At 44.6% G+C, this 17342-nt stretch overlaps 1 protein-coding gene across 3 annotated transcripts in view; it reads left to right on the top strand.

The window, feature by feature from the left end:
• The window catches only part of tcf3a (transcription factor 3a), a 36674-nt gene extending 19658 nt beyond the window's left edge, over nt 1-17016 (top strand). Inside the window, exons 9-21 of one of the 3 annotated variants that reach the window (XM_010887722.3) lie at nt 2186-2288; nt 3907-4046; nt 4181-4319; nt 4475-4527; nt 4638-4716; nt 5660-5736; nt 5897-6076; nt 6200-6311; nt 6421-6553; nt 7166-7219; nt 10144-10385; nt 12286-12426; nt 12508-17016. In XM_010887722.3, coding sequence (XP_010886024.1) covers nt 2186-2288; nt 3907-4046; nt 4181-4319; nt 4475-4527; nt 4638-4716; nt 5660-5736; nt 5897-6076; nt 6200-6311; nt 6421-6553; nt 7166-7219; nt 10144-10385; nt 12286-12419 — 1446 coding nt within the window. In that variant the 3' untranslated portion in view covers nt 12420-12426; nt 12508-17016. Of the gene's footprint in view, nt 1-2185; nt 2289-3906; nt 4047-4180; nt 4320-4474; nt 4528-4637; nt 4717-5659; nt 5737-5896; nt 6077-6199; nt 6312-6420; nt 6554-7165; nt 7220-7753; nt 7996-10140; nt 10386-12285; nt 12427-12507 lie in introns of all 3 variants that reach the window. The other 2 variants (XM_010887710.3, XM_010887718.3) reach the window with 2 other exon arrangements.
• The last annotated feature ends 326 nt before the right edge of the window (nt 17017-17342 follow it).

Below are 17342 nucleotides of genomic sequence, written 5' to 3'. Positions count from 1 at the left end.
TGGGCCCCATAAGAATTCAGACCTTGATCTCAGAGCTTTCCCTTTCCCAAGCCCACACAGGTGCCCATTCGCGTCAACATCTCCTGTCCTTATCCAAACAATACACATCTTCCCTCTACACAGTCCTTGCATCGGCCAAATGTAAACTGCTTCTGAGCCCTCACTGTTGATGTGTGTAACATGTATACATCTCAATGCCCAGACTATACCACACACACACACACAGGCAGACCTCACCCTGGCGTTTAGAGCAGAGCCAGACTGGCAGAAAGAGCCTCCAGGCCCACAGCTGTGTGCCTTTGCACTGAGGTGAAAAAATAAACAGAGCCCTACTCATTCACCCATTCATTTATTTAGACATATGTATTTATAGTGGCTTGTATTTATAGGCCATTTATTTTATTGATGTGCGTACATTCCTTCCAGACCAGCACACTCGTTTCCATATTACTCAAACCCCTTACTATGGTGTATGAATCCTGTATGTGAAAACGCATGGATACTGTAGTGGCGATTCAAAGTGAACTGTTTGGGGAGTTAAAAGGAATACTTTTTTGCAATCTGGGTCAGATGGGCATAATTTCACAGCGTGTTCTTTTGCCAACATGGCTCGCTAGGTCATAAAATATAATCTTCCATTTAGGAACGAGTCAGGGGTGCATTCGGGTGGACATTTCCTCACAAGAGACTAACCCAGCCATGAAGTCTTGTAGCTGAATATTTAACACAGTGATCATAAATGTGGGCATATGACTTGAGTTTTATGACAAGGAAATGTGGTTATTGGGACTCGCAGGTGTTTGGCTTGCTTTGTGACGCCAGTTCTGTATTTTCTTTTATAATCCTCTTAGTTTTTTTAATTTCTTACAGCATTTCCTTCAGTCAGACAATAAAACCTTTTTGAAAGTGTCAATTTTTGCAGGTCTGTGGACACCCATGTCATGCCTGTGCAGCTAGGCCTGAGCTCTGATGTCATGCGTTGACAGATACTGTACAGCCAGGGGGTTCAAATTTAGGTGCCTGTCAGTGTCCAGTCCTGACATTTTGAAGCTGTCTAGCGGTCTGAGTGGAAGGAGTTGGAAAGAAATAAGCTTGATGCCTAGCAGACATGGCCACTACCTGCCTTCATCCATGTCCTCCATGCTGTCTCTGCTCTTCCACTGTTTTCCCTCCATCTTTTTTTCCTTGTTGTTGCTCCCTTCTACTCACTCCCTTTTTCTCTCCCTCATGCGTGTTCTACTTCGTCCCCCCTCTCTTCCCCTCCTTTCTGTTTTCTATTTCTCTCTCACTGTCTCACCCTCCCCCTTCTCCCTCCCCCATCCCTCTATCCCAGCTGCCCGTAGAGTTGGCTGCAGTCCAGGAATGGGCAGATGGCACAGTAATTAGTAGTGCATCTCTCCATTCCCTCTCACCCTCTCCTCTCTTTTAGTCGTTCTCTCTCTCGTGACTTCTCTCCACTTTGCTTTCCCTCAACTCCTCATTTCCTCTCTACCTCACTTTGTAAAGAAAATAAGATGCATATTTAAAAAATATACTGTGCAGGATGTTAGTTTTATTCTCTAATGCCTGCCAGAGTAGGGCAGATTCAGTGTGCTCTCTTGGTGTAAAGCATCAGGACCTTTACGTTTTCAGTGTCATTCCTGGGATAACTATCCATTTTGTGAGTGATGCTCTTTGAACCACAGAGGATTCAGGATCAGGTTTTAGGCAGAACCAACTTGATACTCCGTTAAAACACACATCATTTTATATCACAGAGCAGAGCACTGGGTTACTTAAGTTTTCAGGAAAGAATCAATTTGTTGTCTTGGTAACAGGGTATTAAGATCATGTCAGATCACCAGATCATTGGGAGTTGAGACATTGTGCTGGGTTAATGGCAACCTCCCTGTCGTTTGTTCAAGCCACTACTGAACCTGCTAATATCCATTGTACAGGTGCACATGTTTTATGTTTTACTGTTGGTTTCGTATGTTCATAATAGTAACAAAACAATTTAACATGATACCCAAAGCAAAAGGGTACAACCAAAAGACTTCACTTCACATCATCAAATGAATGTACGCTTTCTTAGCCAGATCTAAAATGTCACAGAAGAAAGGTTGTTGACCACACCTAGTCTAATATATATGATTACTGGTATGATTTGAGTCCGACTTCACTAAAGGACTTGTGTGTTCTGTAGGTATATGTGTCGGCGTCAGGAGAGGACTATAACAGAGACAGTGCAGGATACCCTGCCTCCAAGCCTGGAAACGTGGCCTACCCCGGCACCTTCTACATGCAAGGTCAGTACTTCAGACCACGTTTCGGTCTACTACTTAGATTGGCTTTAGTCATAGAGCTCCCTCCGCTCCATGGACAAAGTCAACATATGGTCAAATGAGAAACAACTGAGTACATTTGACTATTACTGCAGTGTAGCAAACTAACTTGTTTAAATGTACTGCAGGATACAGTACGTTTCTCAAAACTCAGAAATGTATAATTGAGTTAGGTTGTCCTTGCATTGTGTCTGGAAGACAGTCTAGCTTGCCCTTTTAGTGGTCCAAAATACTTTCCTGTTGTCACCTTAACTGTCAGCTCAGAAGTTGAACTTGTTTGTTTCAACAATTTTCCACTCTAGCTGTATGCTGTTAGCATCTCTCTTCTTCTAGCCATGTGGTATTGCCATGACAACAGTGATGTACAATATTACTTGCTCTTTGGTGCCATCTAGGCAAAACTTGCTATGTAGAGCAAGTTGGTCTGTGGTCTGTTAACACTCAATGTGCTGTACTCAATGTGCTGTAAAAGTCCTGATGAAATCCTTAGTATCTCATTGTGCAAGAAATACCCATAAACGTGAAATGTGTATCTAAATCCCAATGCCCAGGGCTTCAAACTTATTTATAAATAATATTTTAAACATTAAAACACATTTACCACACTTTTCAGAATTTGAAACATAATATATTTAATAACATTCTATATATATTGTTGTGCGGAAGTTCACCTTTCAGCACAACAACGACCCAAAGCACATGTCCAAATCCAAAAAACAATGGCTTCACCAGAAGAATATTAACATTTTGGAATGGCCCAGCCAGAGCCCAGACCTGAATCCAATTGAACATCTGTGGGGTTATCCGAATATGTCTGTTCACAGGAAATGTCCTCGCAATCTGACAGATTTGGAGTGCTTTTGCAAAGTAGACTGGGAAAATATTGCCATGTCAAGATGTGCCATGATAAAAGACTCCTACCCAAAAACGCTGAGTGCTGTAATAAAATCAAAAGGTTCTTTAACAAAGTATTAGTTTAATGGTGTGCACACATGCAACCAGGTTATTGTGATTTTTTTTTTTCTTTTTTTTTTCTTTCAAAGATTTCAATTGAATTGTTCACGTTTTAGGTCACATTAAAGGTGGATAAGGTTCTGACATTATTTATCTTTCTCATTCTTTTACATCATAGGAACCTGGCATTTTAACAGGGGTGTGTAGACATTTTATATCCACTGTATATAAATAATATAAATTTCCACATCACAAGTAGGCACTTGTAGCACCCAAATTGGCAGACTGCCCCTGAATAGTCCCATAGCAATCCAATGATGTCATGGGGATGGAGATGGCTTCTTACTGTTTGTATTTTGTCTTCTACTCCCTGTGGAAACCGCTAATGCCAGAGTCCTAGTGAGTGATTCATAGCTCTAATCTAAGATGTTACCTGCCCTCCCTGTCCTGCCTGTTGGTCTGCCTGCACAGCGGGATAAAACCATCAGGTGGAGGTGCCGTGCTTCATATGTGGCCCCCTGATGTTTTACCTCAGGTGGCTGCTTGTATTCTGGTATCCACCCTGATCTGCCATAGCTCCCGCTCCCCATTTCATCGCCCTGTCCCTCCCTCTTGTTCTCCCTGACAGAAGGTCTGCACTCCTCCCCTGATCCATGGAGTTCTGCCGGGCCGATGGGTCAGCCGGGCTACCCTGCAGCCATGCTGGGTAACTCCCCCCATCTGGGCCAGCCTGCCCCCTTCACCGCCATCAACCCCCAAGACAGACTGGTGAGACTGCTGACACACACACACACACACACACACACATGGGGTCCTTTTTAAATGAAGGCTAGTTAAGTCAGTGTGCTGTTTCCTTGGTTTTTCCAAGCGCACAGACTGACTTTGAGCTTGTCATTGTGCAGAAGCGCCAGCCGCTGCCCCTCTCGCCCCAGAACTACCCCCTGCATGGCAGTGAGGTGAACGGGAGCTTCCACCCTGGGTCCACAGGCTACGGAGTCCCCAACCACACACCCCCCATCAACGGAACAGAAACCATCATGGGTATGACAGCAGCACTCTTTTTCCGTCTGCCCGACAATTTTGGTCACTTTCTGGATTTTCGTTTTGGTTTTCTTTCTGCATTTACCTGTGTGTTTTCTTTAAAATTCTAATTTCTGTAATAATGGTTTGCTATCTTCACTGTTGTTCCCTGGCAGCCAACCGGGGGCCAGGAAGCTCAGGAGATGAGATCGGCAAAGCCCTGGCATCAGTGAGTAATGCCGCACAGTCTACATCAACCATATGTTGACTTGTCACAGTCTGCTATGTCACTCATCCAGTTGAATAATCATTTCGAGTTGTCGTCTTGTTTTGGTGTAGATCTATCCCTCGGACCACAACAGCAACACCTTTCCTTCCTCTCCGTCGACTCCAGCGGGCTCTCCTCAGGCCATAGCAGGTCAGTGGGCAGGGAAATGACACCTGTAGCCAGAAGGATCAGACCTGGGCCAGCCATTTCTGAAATTCACCAATAGGTGGAAATACTGGGGGGACACGTAAACATAACTATGTAATATCAGTAATACTAATAAGATGCAATGAAAGCACTTGTGCTGATTTACTGACACTTGATAGATAGTTTTTTTGCTGCATTGAATTACAGGTCACACTTTGTTAGCTAGTGGTTAGCTGATGTTTGCTAGCAAGCTACAGTAACATCAACCAATGTTTGCAGCTGTTTGAATTTGAGTCAATGAGAGAAGCTTGCAATGAAATGTATGTCGTGTTCCTTAGCTGGTAAGGTGGCTGTGTTCGTGTCTACTGTGAAAGGCACTCAATGCACGTAGCTAACATGAGGTTAATCCATACAGTCTGTTTTATGTTGATAGGGTTCACACACACAATAGCTGAATTTGCAGAGCAACAGTAGCAAGCAAACCGATGGCACAAACTAAAACAGTGTTATAGCAGTACTTTTGGTGTCCCCCTAAAGAATTGCCCTTGAGAAAATGTCATGTAATTGTTTCTCAGATGGTGGGTCTGGAGCCTGCTGCTATTTGACCAGACCTAGCAGATCCCACTGTTTCAGACCTTAGGGGGCCCTGTTATAGGGTGGAAGGCTTCATCAACATGTAAAATAACAGAAATGTAGCTTTTTCAAAGGTGCTCAAATATGACACTTTAAAATGACCATGGCTCCATCTATTGGTTTAGAGTAGAACTGTCGTCAAAGCTTTTCCTCCTGATGAAATGTGACATTGTGTAATTCAATGTCTAAAGTTACTAGATATGATTTAAGTTTTAGTCACCTAGCAAATATTTAGACTTACTGCTTTTTAGCTGACAAGAATATGGACCAGTGGCTGGTACCTGGACAAACATGTGTCCGTCTGTCTCTGCAGGTTCTGCCTCTCAGTGGCCCCGGGGCTCGGGACAGACCACACCCTCTCCAAACTTTGAGGGTGGACTGCAGGCTCTGGTCAGTGATACTCATTTCAGACTCCATTCATGTGTTCAGTGGGCCTGGTAATAGAAAGAATCATACTAGATTTAAAAGAACCACCTTGGTCATAAGCAAGTTGGATGAATTGATGTTGATAGTTTTGTTTAATCACAGTCCTTTTCACTTGCTCCTACAGCAAAACAAGATGGAGGACCGCCTTGAGGAGGCCATCCATGTATTGCAGCGTCATGCTGGGGGGCAAGGGGGTCCAGGGGGGCTGCCTGACATGCACAGCCTTCTTAGTGCCGGTATAGGAGGTCTGGCCCAAGCCTTTAACAACGCTGGCCTGGGACTGACCAACAGACTGCCAAGCCTGGTAAGAACGAGAATTTGGGATGGATGGACAGATGAACTGATAAATAGTGGTCATATCTGGTCACAATGATGTAGCGCTGGAGACACTGATGTTCCATGTACAGACACTGTGTCTGCTCTGCAGTTGTCCAATCACCATGAGGACTCGTCTAGTCTGCCCTCTAGTGGTGGTGGTCTGCATGGTCACCATGGCCCTGCCTCTGCCCAGCCAGGTGGCCAGCCTGAAGGCTTTATCAGTGAGTCCCGATCCCTTCCTTACTTATTCCTTTCTTCGATACCATTTCAGGAGAAATGAATGAAAAATGTCTTTCATTGATACCCCCCCCACCCCCCATTTCGCATCAGGCGTCACTCGCTCCACACAATCATCCAGTGGGTCCGATGTCAAACGGGAGGACAAGGAGGATGACGAGAACTCCTCCGTGGCTGACAAGTCAGAGGATGAGAAGAAAGACTCGAAGACCCGCACTCGAACAAGGTAACTAACCCCTGTGAACGTAGTGGTGGAACTGCCGGAACAAACACCTGATTGTTGAAGTCCTACTTGGCTTGAGACTGACAAATTGCCTTGTTCACAGTGTCAGGTCATGATTTCCGCAGAATGCGCTGGTTTGGGATTGAACGTGTGTTAGGCAGGTAGACAGAAACAGTCTGGTCGGCTGGATTGTTGATCAAGCGGAGTGATGTTAATACCATTCTGCATCCCACATACACACTTCAATTTGTGAGGTGTTTTTTTTGTTAACTTTCCCGTCAAAACTAAGCACTAGGCGATTGTGGTAGCAGAAGTTTTCTGAGCCGTTAATGTGGGGCTTAAAAAGCTTTTTAGTACGAGCCAGCAGAAGTGGCTTCATGATGTGTCTTGGGTTCTGTGTCACTGTCATAAACAGGGTGAACTCTCACTCCCTGAACATTACTGTAACTTCCCATTTCAGACGTCTGCGGCATAGAAATGATGAAAGGCGTCTGTTGAGAGTGTAAAGGCTCGCCCTCTTTATTTCAACGTGCCACGGCCTGTCTCCTCAGCATAGACAGGAGATTGTTTGTAGCACGGTTGTCATGTGTGCCCTCGTCTCTCCGTTGTTTTCAGAGAGCCGTTTTCCTTCCAGACCTTCTCCTCCTCCCTATCAGACACAGGAGCAGAGTAAGTCTGCATCCTACCACGGGAACCTCCCGTCTTAGGGGCTCATGACAGAGATGTATAAAGCCACTTATTGTTTATTACTGATTCCAAACTGATTCATCAGAACCATTTAGGCCGTGTTGCCAGAACCTAAACAGATCTTTCCCGTGTCTTGATCCAAGAGATGGTTTAGTCCCTTGAGAATGAGGTTTTCTATAATCTCGCTATTATAACTGTCTTATAGCATACATACTCCGTAGCAGATCCCCCATGTAAATAACTGATGGCATATAATGAATTATGAATTGTTAGTTTCATACCTTGCACCTCAAATGAAATGGCATTGTATATCTGTACAGGAAAACAGTGACTATAGTACAACAGTCTCCCAGAAAGCTAGAACACTCATTTTCTAGAATGAACAGGGTTTAGATTAGAACACGGTATCAATGGGACAGTCTCATCCACATTAGCCGATATCATCCAGCCATACCCATGTGATGTCTTCTATCCCCTCCCCAAACCAAACCTTGGCCCACTCTGACTCTACGTCAGTCACAATGATGAGGACGAGGATGATGAGGATCTGCCGCCGGAGGTGAAGGTGGAGCGGGAGAAAGAGCGGCGGGTGGCGAATAACGCCCGCGAAAGGCTGCGTGTGCGGGACATCAATGAGGCCTTTAAGGAGCTGGGCCGCATGTGTCAGCTCCACTTGACTAACGAGAAACCCCAGACCAAACTGCTCATTCTGCACCAGGCCGTTAACGTTATACTCAACCTGGAGCAGCAAGTCCGAGGTCAGTGTGCTGTCACTGGGGGTCCAGGTTTAGACGGGAGGTAGGACCAGGAAGGGCCGTGTCCCAATTCTCCAAAGGCTTCCCGTCCCCTTGTCTCCTTTCCTTCGGGTTGAAGGCCCTGGGGTGTCTCGTTGGTTTGGAATGTGTTGCTCTCTGAGTCTTCCTTCATTTGTGTCAAGACAGTGGAAAGGTGTCAGTTATATGCTGTGTTTAGACAGAAAGCTGAATTCTGATCTTTCTAATTAATCACATCAGCCCTGAAAAGGGATTTGGTGTGAAAATCGAGTGGGATCAGAGTTTGTCTGCCTGTGTAAATGTAGACATTGATTTCACCTTTGGATATGTTAAGAGAGCATCGTGTTGATTATGGGAGCAAAGGGGATGAGGAAAGGAGGCCGTTTGGACAGTTTGGGACTGGCCCTTCTCCGGTAATGCTTTGCTACTGTGGCCACACGCACAGGCCAGCACTTGACACGCATCTGCTCGGCTGTAGTGTGTTGCCTGATCTAAATGGCATGGGGCTGTCTGTCTGGGCTGTGTCCACTGTGTAAGGTGACTCATGTGTCTCAACCTCCACTACCCTCCATTACATTTCTGATTTCCTTCTGTGGCTTGTCTCCCTTCTCCTGTTCTGAAGCCTTAGCATTGCACATTTACATTTAACAGCCTATTACGTTTCTGCTAGCTGTTCACCCTTTATGATAAAATTATTTCAGGGGGCCATGACTGCTTGTGTATATGTTTTATAAACTTTGGTCAATGACCTGAAGTGCAAAGATTGGTTTTGTCTGAGGGTTTTCAGATTTTTCTAAATGTTAAACTATTTTATGCAACGCCCCTCTAACCCCAAGTTACATTCTAGTTTTATTCTAGTAACTGCTTTTCTTTGGGGTTAACTCACATAGGCTGATCTCATCTTTTTTCCACAAAAAATAAAATAATAAAGACAGTGAAAAGGCTTCAAGATTAACCCATCTTTTTTATGCAGACCATGCTAATGTTATCAACATGTTACTGTTTCTTGCTCTTTATATTGACCCCGTGCATCCTGTCTGCTGATTGGCTATACAAATGCAGATCTAGGTTTAAGATTGGAGGGGCTCACTTCTGCTTCTATTCCATTCCTTTTCAATGTATTAACTCACCCTCCATGTTCTTATTGCAGTGTCTCTGTGTGTTGCATGCCCTTATGTGTCAAATGTTAATCTTTTTAATTTACTGATTTCATTGAAGTCATCTCCATGCCTCCTCTGCCTCACTTAACCCCCCCTCTCCATCTCTTTCTATCTTATCCTATTGCAGATGGCAGCAGTGGTTTCAGCTTCCTCATTCAGATAAATGCATCTCTGAAAGCTGATGTATTTAACATGAGGCATCAAATGCATTCAGCTCTCTCTCTCTCACTCTGTTCCTGTTTCCCACTCTTCTCCCCCTTGCTTCTTGAGTTGTCTTGTGTACGGTCTAGACCTGGCAGAGGGTGTCGCTCTCTTTCTTCCTCTCCTCCATGGTCTTCTTTTCTCGTCTCTGACAGCCCCCAAAGGCCTCATTACCTTGTCTGACTCCCACCCTGGACTTTGATCAGCTGGCGATTTAGTTTATCAGGGCTGTTTGACATTTCATTTGGAACATTTGGTCTGATCGTTCCTCAGTCATAATGACTCAACATTGAAATGATCTATTTTATTTAGTCAGGAAGACGTTGTTACATGCCTTATGTCATTCCCAAGGCCCTCCGTGGTCCCGCCTTGACAGTAACAGTGCACTGGCCTCAACATACCTCTGTGTCAAACAATAAGAAAAGAGAGAAACATTCTAGTACCATGTTCTTGGCGCCCCATTCCCCCACTCTCGCTCGCTCGCTCTCTCTCTCTCCCCCTTCCAAACCACGGCAACATTCTCCACTGGGATTGTCCTTCCGTGACGCTCCTCCTCCTCACTGGAAACGCTCTGTCCACCCGGGCCGCACCAACGTCCCACTGTTTGCCTGCGGCACTTAAACAATTCACTATATCAGACCAATGACAGGACCCGCCCCTGGAGCGTTGGTCAGAAGCTGCCCTTAAGGCAGCGTCTGGGGGCGTAGCGGAGGAGGGCCATGGCAGCGGGTGTTGGGGTAACCGTAACGACCCCCTCCCTCCTCCTCAGCAGCTGCAGCGTGGCCTCGCTCAACGAGGAGAACCTCACGGCCGAGGAGAAGGAGCAGCGGGAGCGGGCGCGCCGCATGGCCAACAACTTCCGGGAGAGGGTGCGCGTGCGTGACATTAACGAGGCGTTCAGGGAGCTGGGCCGGATGGTACAGGTGCACCTGCGAAGTGACAAGGCCCAGACCAAACTCATCATCCTGCAGCAGGCCGTGCAGGTCATAATGGGCTTGGAGAAGCAGGTCCGAGGTAGGCCACCCTTTATCAGCCGGTCCAGTACAGCCCCACCACCTGCCCCCAGCCGGCTGCCTCTTAATGCTATGCCAGAAGAAGCAGGTGTGAGGTAGGATTTCCTTTAAGTGTACATCCAGTACTGCCGCCCTCCAAAAAGTCAACCAGAGAATGGTTCCTACCGGACTAGGAGAGCAGAGAATGGTTCGTACCGGACTAGGAGAGCAGAGAATGGTTCGTACCGGACTAGGAGAGCAGAGAATGGTTCGTACCGGACTAGGAGAGCAGAGAATGGTTCGTACCGGACTAGGAGAGCAGAGAGTGGTTCGTACCGGATTAGGAGAGCAGAGAGTGGTTCGTACCGGACCAGGAGAGCAGAGAATGGTTCGTACCGGACTAGGAGAGCAGAGAATGGTTCGTACCGGCCTAGGAGAGCAGAGAATGGTTCGTACCGGCCTAGGAGAGCAGAGAATGGTTCGTACCGGCCTAGGAGAGCAGAGAATGGTTCGTACTGGCCTAGGAGAGCAGAGAGTGGTTCGTACCGGACTAGGAGAGCAGAGAATGGTTCGTACTGGACTAGGAGAGCAGAGAATGGTTCGTACCGGTCCAGGAGAGCAGAGAATGGTTCGTACCGGTCCAGGAGAGCAGAGAGTGGTTCGTACCGGACTAGGAGAGCAGAGAGTGGTTCGTACCGGACTAGGAGAGCAGAGAGTGGTTCGTACCGGACTAGGAGAGCAGAGAGTGGTTCGTACCGGACTAGGAGAGCAGAGAGTGGTTCGTACCGGTCCAGGAGAGCAGAGAATGGTTCGTACCGGTCCAGGAGAGCAGAGAATGGTTCGTACCGGTCCAGGAGAGCAGAGAATGGTTCGTACCGGTCCAGGAGAGCAGAGAATGGTTCGTACCGGACTAGGAGAGCAGAGAATGGTTCGTACCGGACTAGGAGAGCAGAGAATGGTTCGTACCGGACTAGGAGAGCAGAGAATGGTTCGTACCGGTCCAGGAGAGCAGAGAATGGTTCGTACCGGTCCAGGAGAGCAGAGAATGGTTCGTACCGGACTAGGAGAACAGAGAATGGTTCGTACCGGACTAGGAGAGCAGAGAATGGTTCGTACCGGACTAGGAGAGCAGAGAATGGTTCGTACCGGACTAGGAGAGCAGAGAGTGGTTCGTACTGGACCAGGAGAGCAGAGAATGGTTCGTACCGGATTAGGAGAGCAGAGAATGGCTCGTACTGGACCAGGAGAGCAGAGAGTGGTTTGTACCGGACCAGGAGATGCAGGTGCAAGTAGGGCTTCATTTTAGATGGGAGGTAAGCCTCCATACCTAGTGAGATCTACCAATAGGTCCTCAAATTCTAATTAAATTACCCCAGAAGCTCTTAATTCTACCTGCACTCACCTGCATCTGGCCTTATTCTACTGTTGTCTCGGAGACCGGAAAGAAGGGGAGCTAAAAAAAATGACTAAAGGGGGTGGTGGGACGGACGTGGGAAAGATGGGGGGCTGCACCTCTGCCAAACTTTGTGGTCTCATCGTTGCTGTCTGGCTATTCCTCTATCCTGTCTGGCTGTCTTCTCTCCTTCATTGGGTCTTCAGTGTCCTCCCTGCTTTTCTACTTGTCCTGTCTAAAGTCCCACTGCAATAAAGCTGTAACCATAATCCTCCTGCCATCACCTTCCCTTTGGCTTCTAACATCTCTCCTTCCCACATGTGGACATCTAACCTATCAATGCCGTCACAGTTTACAAGAAATATTTAGAAAATTGCCTTTTGCCATAACCTTCTGTCTCAGTCAATTTTCTCCATAGTGCTCCCTATCTGAACACTAAGGCAGTGTTGGGATTTCCGCTGCTATCATGTATAAACCTGGAGATCCGTTCCATTCCTGTGTGATGCTGACTTTTCTTTTCTTCCTAAAGAGCGTAACTTGAACCCCAAGGCAGCGTGCCTGAAGAGGAGGGAGGAAGAGAAGGGTTCAGGGGGGGACCCTCAAATGGGAGGAGGGCACCCTGGGTTAGGGGGGGAAGGACACAACACTGTGAGCCATATGTAACACCAAGGTAAGTTGGTCAGCATCAGGTGTATTGTTGCTGCATGATGTCTGGTAGAACACTTGATAATGATCCCTGTTTCTCTTCCAGCTCCTGGTCCTGTTGATTGTACAGCCCTTAGAAGAAGTGGCCTTATTCTCTCGTCATGCATCTCACTTTGTGTCAATCCTCAAAGGTGCTCTCTATATGCTAGCATATCATGGAGAAGCACATTTTCAAACAAACACACAAAACTGGCGGGTACATTCCCTACTATGAATACAATATCTATACACAAATACACAAAGTTTGGAAGAATACTTACAGTAAAAAAGAAACTGAACTCCAAGGAAAGACTGGATCACAGACAGAGGAAATTTAAACGCAACAATTTTCTGCCTAATGTTCATGTTTTTGTAAGACATTTTAAGATGTTGGGAGCAAGATTTGTTTGGATCAAATAGTATTTTTGGATCAATTGCTCATGTGAGCAACCTATTATTTTTTTGTCCTTTGGTAGTAATTTGCCATTCCCACTTGAAAAGGAGGTCTTACTTTCATTACAAGCAAAGGTGAAATCACAATCTAACCTATATGATTACTACTGTGACATCAGAATCTAAACTGTATGGTGACTGTGACATCAGAATCTAACCTGCATGGTGACTGTGACTTCAGAATCTAACCTGCATGGTGACTGTTGCTTATATACCTGCATAAAGGAAAGGGTTGGCAGATTTCGAATCATCATTGTTCCCAACATCATCTTTTTCCTCAACATGGCTGAACCACAGAAGTGGAGTTTGAGGTATCCAGGCATCCCACCAGCATTGAAAAGACTAGACTCACAGTGACACCTATTGAATCGGCTGGCAAAGTGCTGTTATATAGCACAATGATAAAAACAAAACCTAGCCAACTTTGGAAATACTTCTTTGTTTTTGCCTTCTGGTAAGGGCTGCCCACACACTGGCCCATCTGAAGGATTAGTATGGTGGGTGTTTTTTTATTTATCCACAGATCCTACAATCTTCCATTTTGTCCTTTTCATCTGTTTGTTTTTGCTTCCCTGGGTGGAGTAGAGGAACTGCCTGTGAGGAAAGGAACCTCGCCAACTCGTAGAGACCTAGGACAGGTCCTGGTGACTCTACTAGCTGAAAACCACTTCCTGTTCACCTATTATTAACACAGGATCGATGGTGAAATCCAGACTTCCTCTGACTTGGGGACATAGGACTGAAACATGCAAGAAGTGTGTTGTGCTCTGAGCTAGAGCACGCCTCCCCCTATCCCACTCCCTCTGCCACTACCTGAACCATGGCTACACCTCCTGTTCCGCCTCCAGTTCAAGTACACCGCGTGGACACACGATCAGCGCCCTCAGCCAATCTTATTCCTCCATTTCCTTCACACCCGTGGAGCTAGTGTCGTCAGTGGGCATGTGGGGATGTGTCCAGGTCACGCGTACATAAATACTTTGGAGGACAATGAGTGGTTTTTTGGTTTGTTTTTCTAAGTGGACTACAGGTAGTAAGTTACAGGAGGAGTGGTTGTTGGACATAGAAAGGGTGGATTATTCAGGGGTGGATCATGACATTTCATTGATATCTTCCCTTGAATGTGTTCAACTGCCATTGATAGACAATATTTGTTGTTCCTTAAATTACAGGAAGCATTGGGTGTTTCGAACCAGTTACAACACCTGTTTGTAAGGATACTCCTTTTTGTAGAAGTGATTTATTGTTTTGTTTTTTAACCTTGTAAGATAGCTATATGAGTTTTCTTTTGGATTGCTTGCTTTCTTTTCATTTCACTTTTTTAAATGTAAGACAACTCTCGTTTTAGATGCCAGGAACAAACTTAAAGTGTGTCTCTCTTTCCATCCCCAATGTATTGATCTTTTCTTTTTTATTGAGATAAGCATGAAGTCCCAGTTGCTAAGTAGTAAACACCAACACTCCTAATATGTCTGGAAATTCTCCAAACTGTTTTGGAAGTACAGGTCCTTTGGACAAATTATATTTCACAACTACTGCGAAAGGTTTGTATAAATAATTTATCCCAATTACAATTTCATACTCACTATTAAAGGAAGTGTTGGTTAAGTTGGAAACCTTGGAAAGGTTTTTATCACTAAACATTTGGAACAGTATTAATTTCATCACTTATTTTGTTCTTAGAGGTGATCTGTATGGTAAAACCCTGAACATCAGCCCTAATGCTTTTGGAGAACGCCTTTTGATTCTGCACGTGACTGTAGGTAAGAGGTAGCCCAAATATGCATTATTTCATGAAAAACAATTACTAAAATGTGACTGAGGCTGTAATTTTAGTCTATCATTTTAGACACTGCCCCCCCGTGAAATAATGCATATTAATGCCATCTCTTACTTTCATCATGCGCAATATCAGACAGCCATGTCCAACTACAGGAGACCTGTTGTCCAGAGTTATAGTAGACTGATAAAAATGACAGAAAATAACACTGATTTTGAATAGAAAACCTAAAAGTTGCATTTCTGGAGTTATTGCGGAAAAGGAAGCAACTTGGTGTTCTTTAAAGTTTCAAATATTTTTTGGTCTCATCCACTTCGTAGCAGATGTTGTTGCGGGTATAGCAAGATGCCTTTTGTATCAGCTTCTAAACCATGCCACCGGCTAACTAAAATAATGCTTGCATCTATTAAGAAAAAGAAAGTCCATGCAAGTTCAAATTAAAATGACACATTTTCAAATCCAATAATCCAATTGGGAATCGGGGTGTATATTCCAGTGCAGGCAGCATACAAAAATGCACGTTAACAAGAAATCAATGAATGGGGAAGAGACCAGTTCTCTGCACCAGTGTCCCCAATGAACATTGTGTGTGTGTGTGTATGTGTGGGCAAGGAGTGTGCATGGGCAAATAAGCCCTAAGGTGCGGATCAGAGTGCAAGACAGTCTGATGGGCAGCGGTAAACACCTCTTCTGTTTGCTCGCTAGGATGCTCCAGAGCAGTCTATGCTAGATAGTAACAGTATGAACAGGACCGGTGGCTGATGCATTAGGCTGCCCTTGTTGCCCTTCTAAGAGCCACGCGGTCACTGGCCACATGGTCACTGGCCACATGGTCACTGGCCACATGGTCACTGGCCAGGGCAGTTATCCTACCAGACAGTGATGCACCTGTAAAAGCTTATGAGAGTCCTCTGGGAAATGCCACCCACTGTGTAGTCTTTACCACAGTGTCGAATTGATTGGACCATTTCAGGCCCTTTGTTGTGCATCGTAGACGAGCGACTCCATCAATGAGTTTTTTTTTCGATCCCCTGAAGTCCACATCAGCTTCTGTATTCTTTTGGATGCTGGAGAGTTGTTTTTTTATTTTTATTTTATTTTACCCGGCGCTGCTCTGCCAAGTCTCATACCTCCTGCTTGTAGGTTTCCTTTTATAGCAATCCCTTTCAGCTTACCGGGTCATCAATTGGTGTATTGTCGATGTCGGTTCAGTTTAATAAATCGTGTTTTCAAACTTTTCAAATCGAAACAAAAAAAATGGGAAAGATTCAATAAGTTGGGCTTAGTCATTCCCCAGAGTTTGGAATCTTTGTTAGAAAATGGTAACTCACCAGTGCCTGAACTTCACTGTTGAATTGTAATTGTCACTGCGCCTGTGGCTTTCTAAGATAACCTTTTACAAATATCCAAGATTGGCATGGTTGGCAGGGAAGAGTTGGGCAGTGTTTCAGGACATATCTATGAATATATTTCTTATTAGCAGCTAATGGTTATGTAATGTTTTAAACACTTTCTCTGTTTCTCAGTTAGTGATTGGTATCCCTAAATTTGGCAAACAACTGAGTAAATGTTTAATTTAGTGAGCTCGATAACCAGTTTCTGTAATTGAGTAGATATGAGTATCCCCAGGTCGGGTATCTGCAGGATGAACTATGGACAATTTTGACAAAATGCTTGTCATGGAAAAGAGTACCATGTTCTTTCAAAACATTCTAAAAGGTTTTCTTCTGATAGGGCAGATACATTTTTTTGTTTTCATATCAAACATCTGAATTTGATATGTCTTGGCCAGTGGATGTTAACTAAACAGTATTTCCCCCCCGTCATACTGAATTGTTACAGTATTTTCTTGATGTCTTTCTTAGTTTGTCCCGTTGGTCTGAATCATTCTCCGTACTGATGCTGGAAATGCAAAGTTTCCTCCAACAGCAGAGTGAGATCATAAGTGTGACGTTGCTGATGATTTGTATTCATTTCTGAGAATGTTGAATACAATATCCTTAGATCTTCCCTTATCAAACTGCACAACTGGTGTTTTGTTAGGGTGGACCCTTGTGATCAGCCCTTATCTGCCCCTTCAACATAAGGACACACTGCTACACAAATCCCACTGTCTCTCTTACATTGGGGACAGAATCCATTGATGTCCTCAAAGTGCCTCCAGTTTCCTATTTTTTTATATATAAAGTAGATATTGAGAACTGTCGTGTATATAACAGTAATGTAGCAATAAATGTGCCATTTTTAATAACAGAAATATACCTTTTTTCAATGTCTGTCTTTTTGAGCTTGTATACTTTAAATTACATAAAATACATTGTAATAAAGGGTTGAAAACATGTAGATTAGTGTGTGGGAGTGTGTGTGAGTGTGTCATTCTCGCAATGTTGGACCAACATTTATATTTTTATGAAAACACAATTTTTGATCACAGACTTAATCTGTACTGATCTTTTTCATTAAAGCTGCGCTAGGTAACATTATAAAATAAATTAAAACATGGTTTTTTTGTGAATTGTAAAATACAAAACAAAATACAGTAGCTAATTACACAGCTGAATGTAGCCTAGTCAATGTTATATTGGGCTGCAATAGACAACTGGGAACTAGCTATATACAGTATGTATTTTTGTACAGACAGCTATCAAATAAAAATTAGAACACAAAAA

Source organism: Esox lucius, chromosome 3 (assembly GCF_011004845.1).
Source record: "Esox lucius isolate fEsoLuc1 chromosome 3, fEsoLuc1.pri, whole genome shotgun sequence".
Lineage (NCBI taxonomy): Eukaryota > Metazoa > Chordata > Actinopteri > Esociformes > Esocidae > Esox > Esox lucius.
The sequence above is the reverse complement of the archived record's forward strand: the minus strand, read 5'-3'. Positions and strand labels throughout refer to the sequence as shown.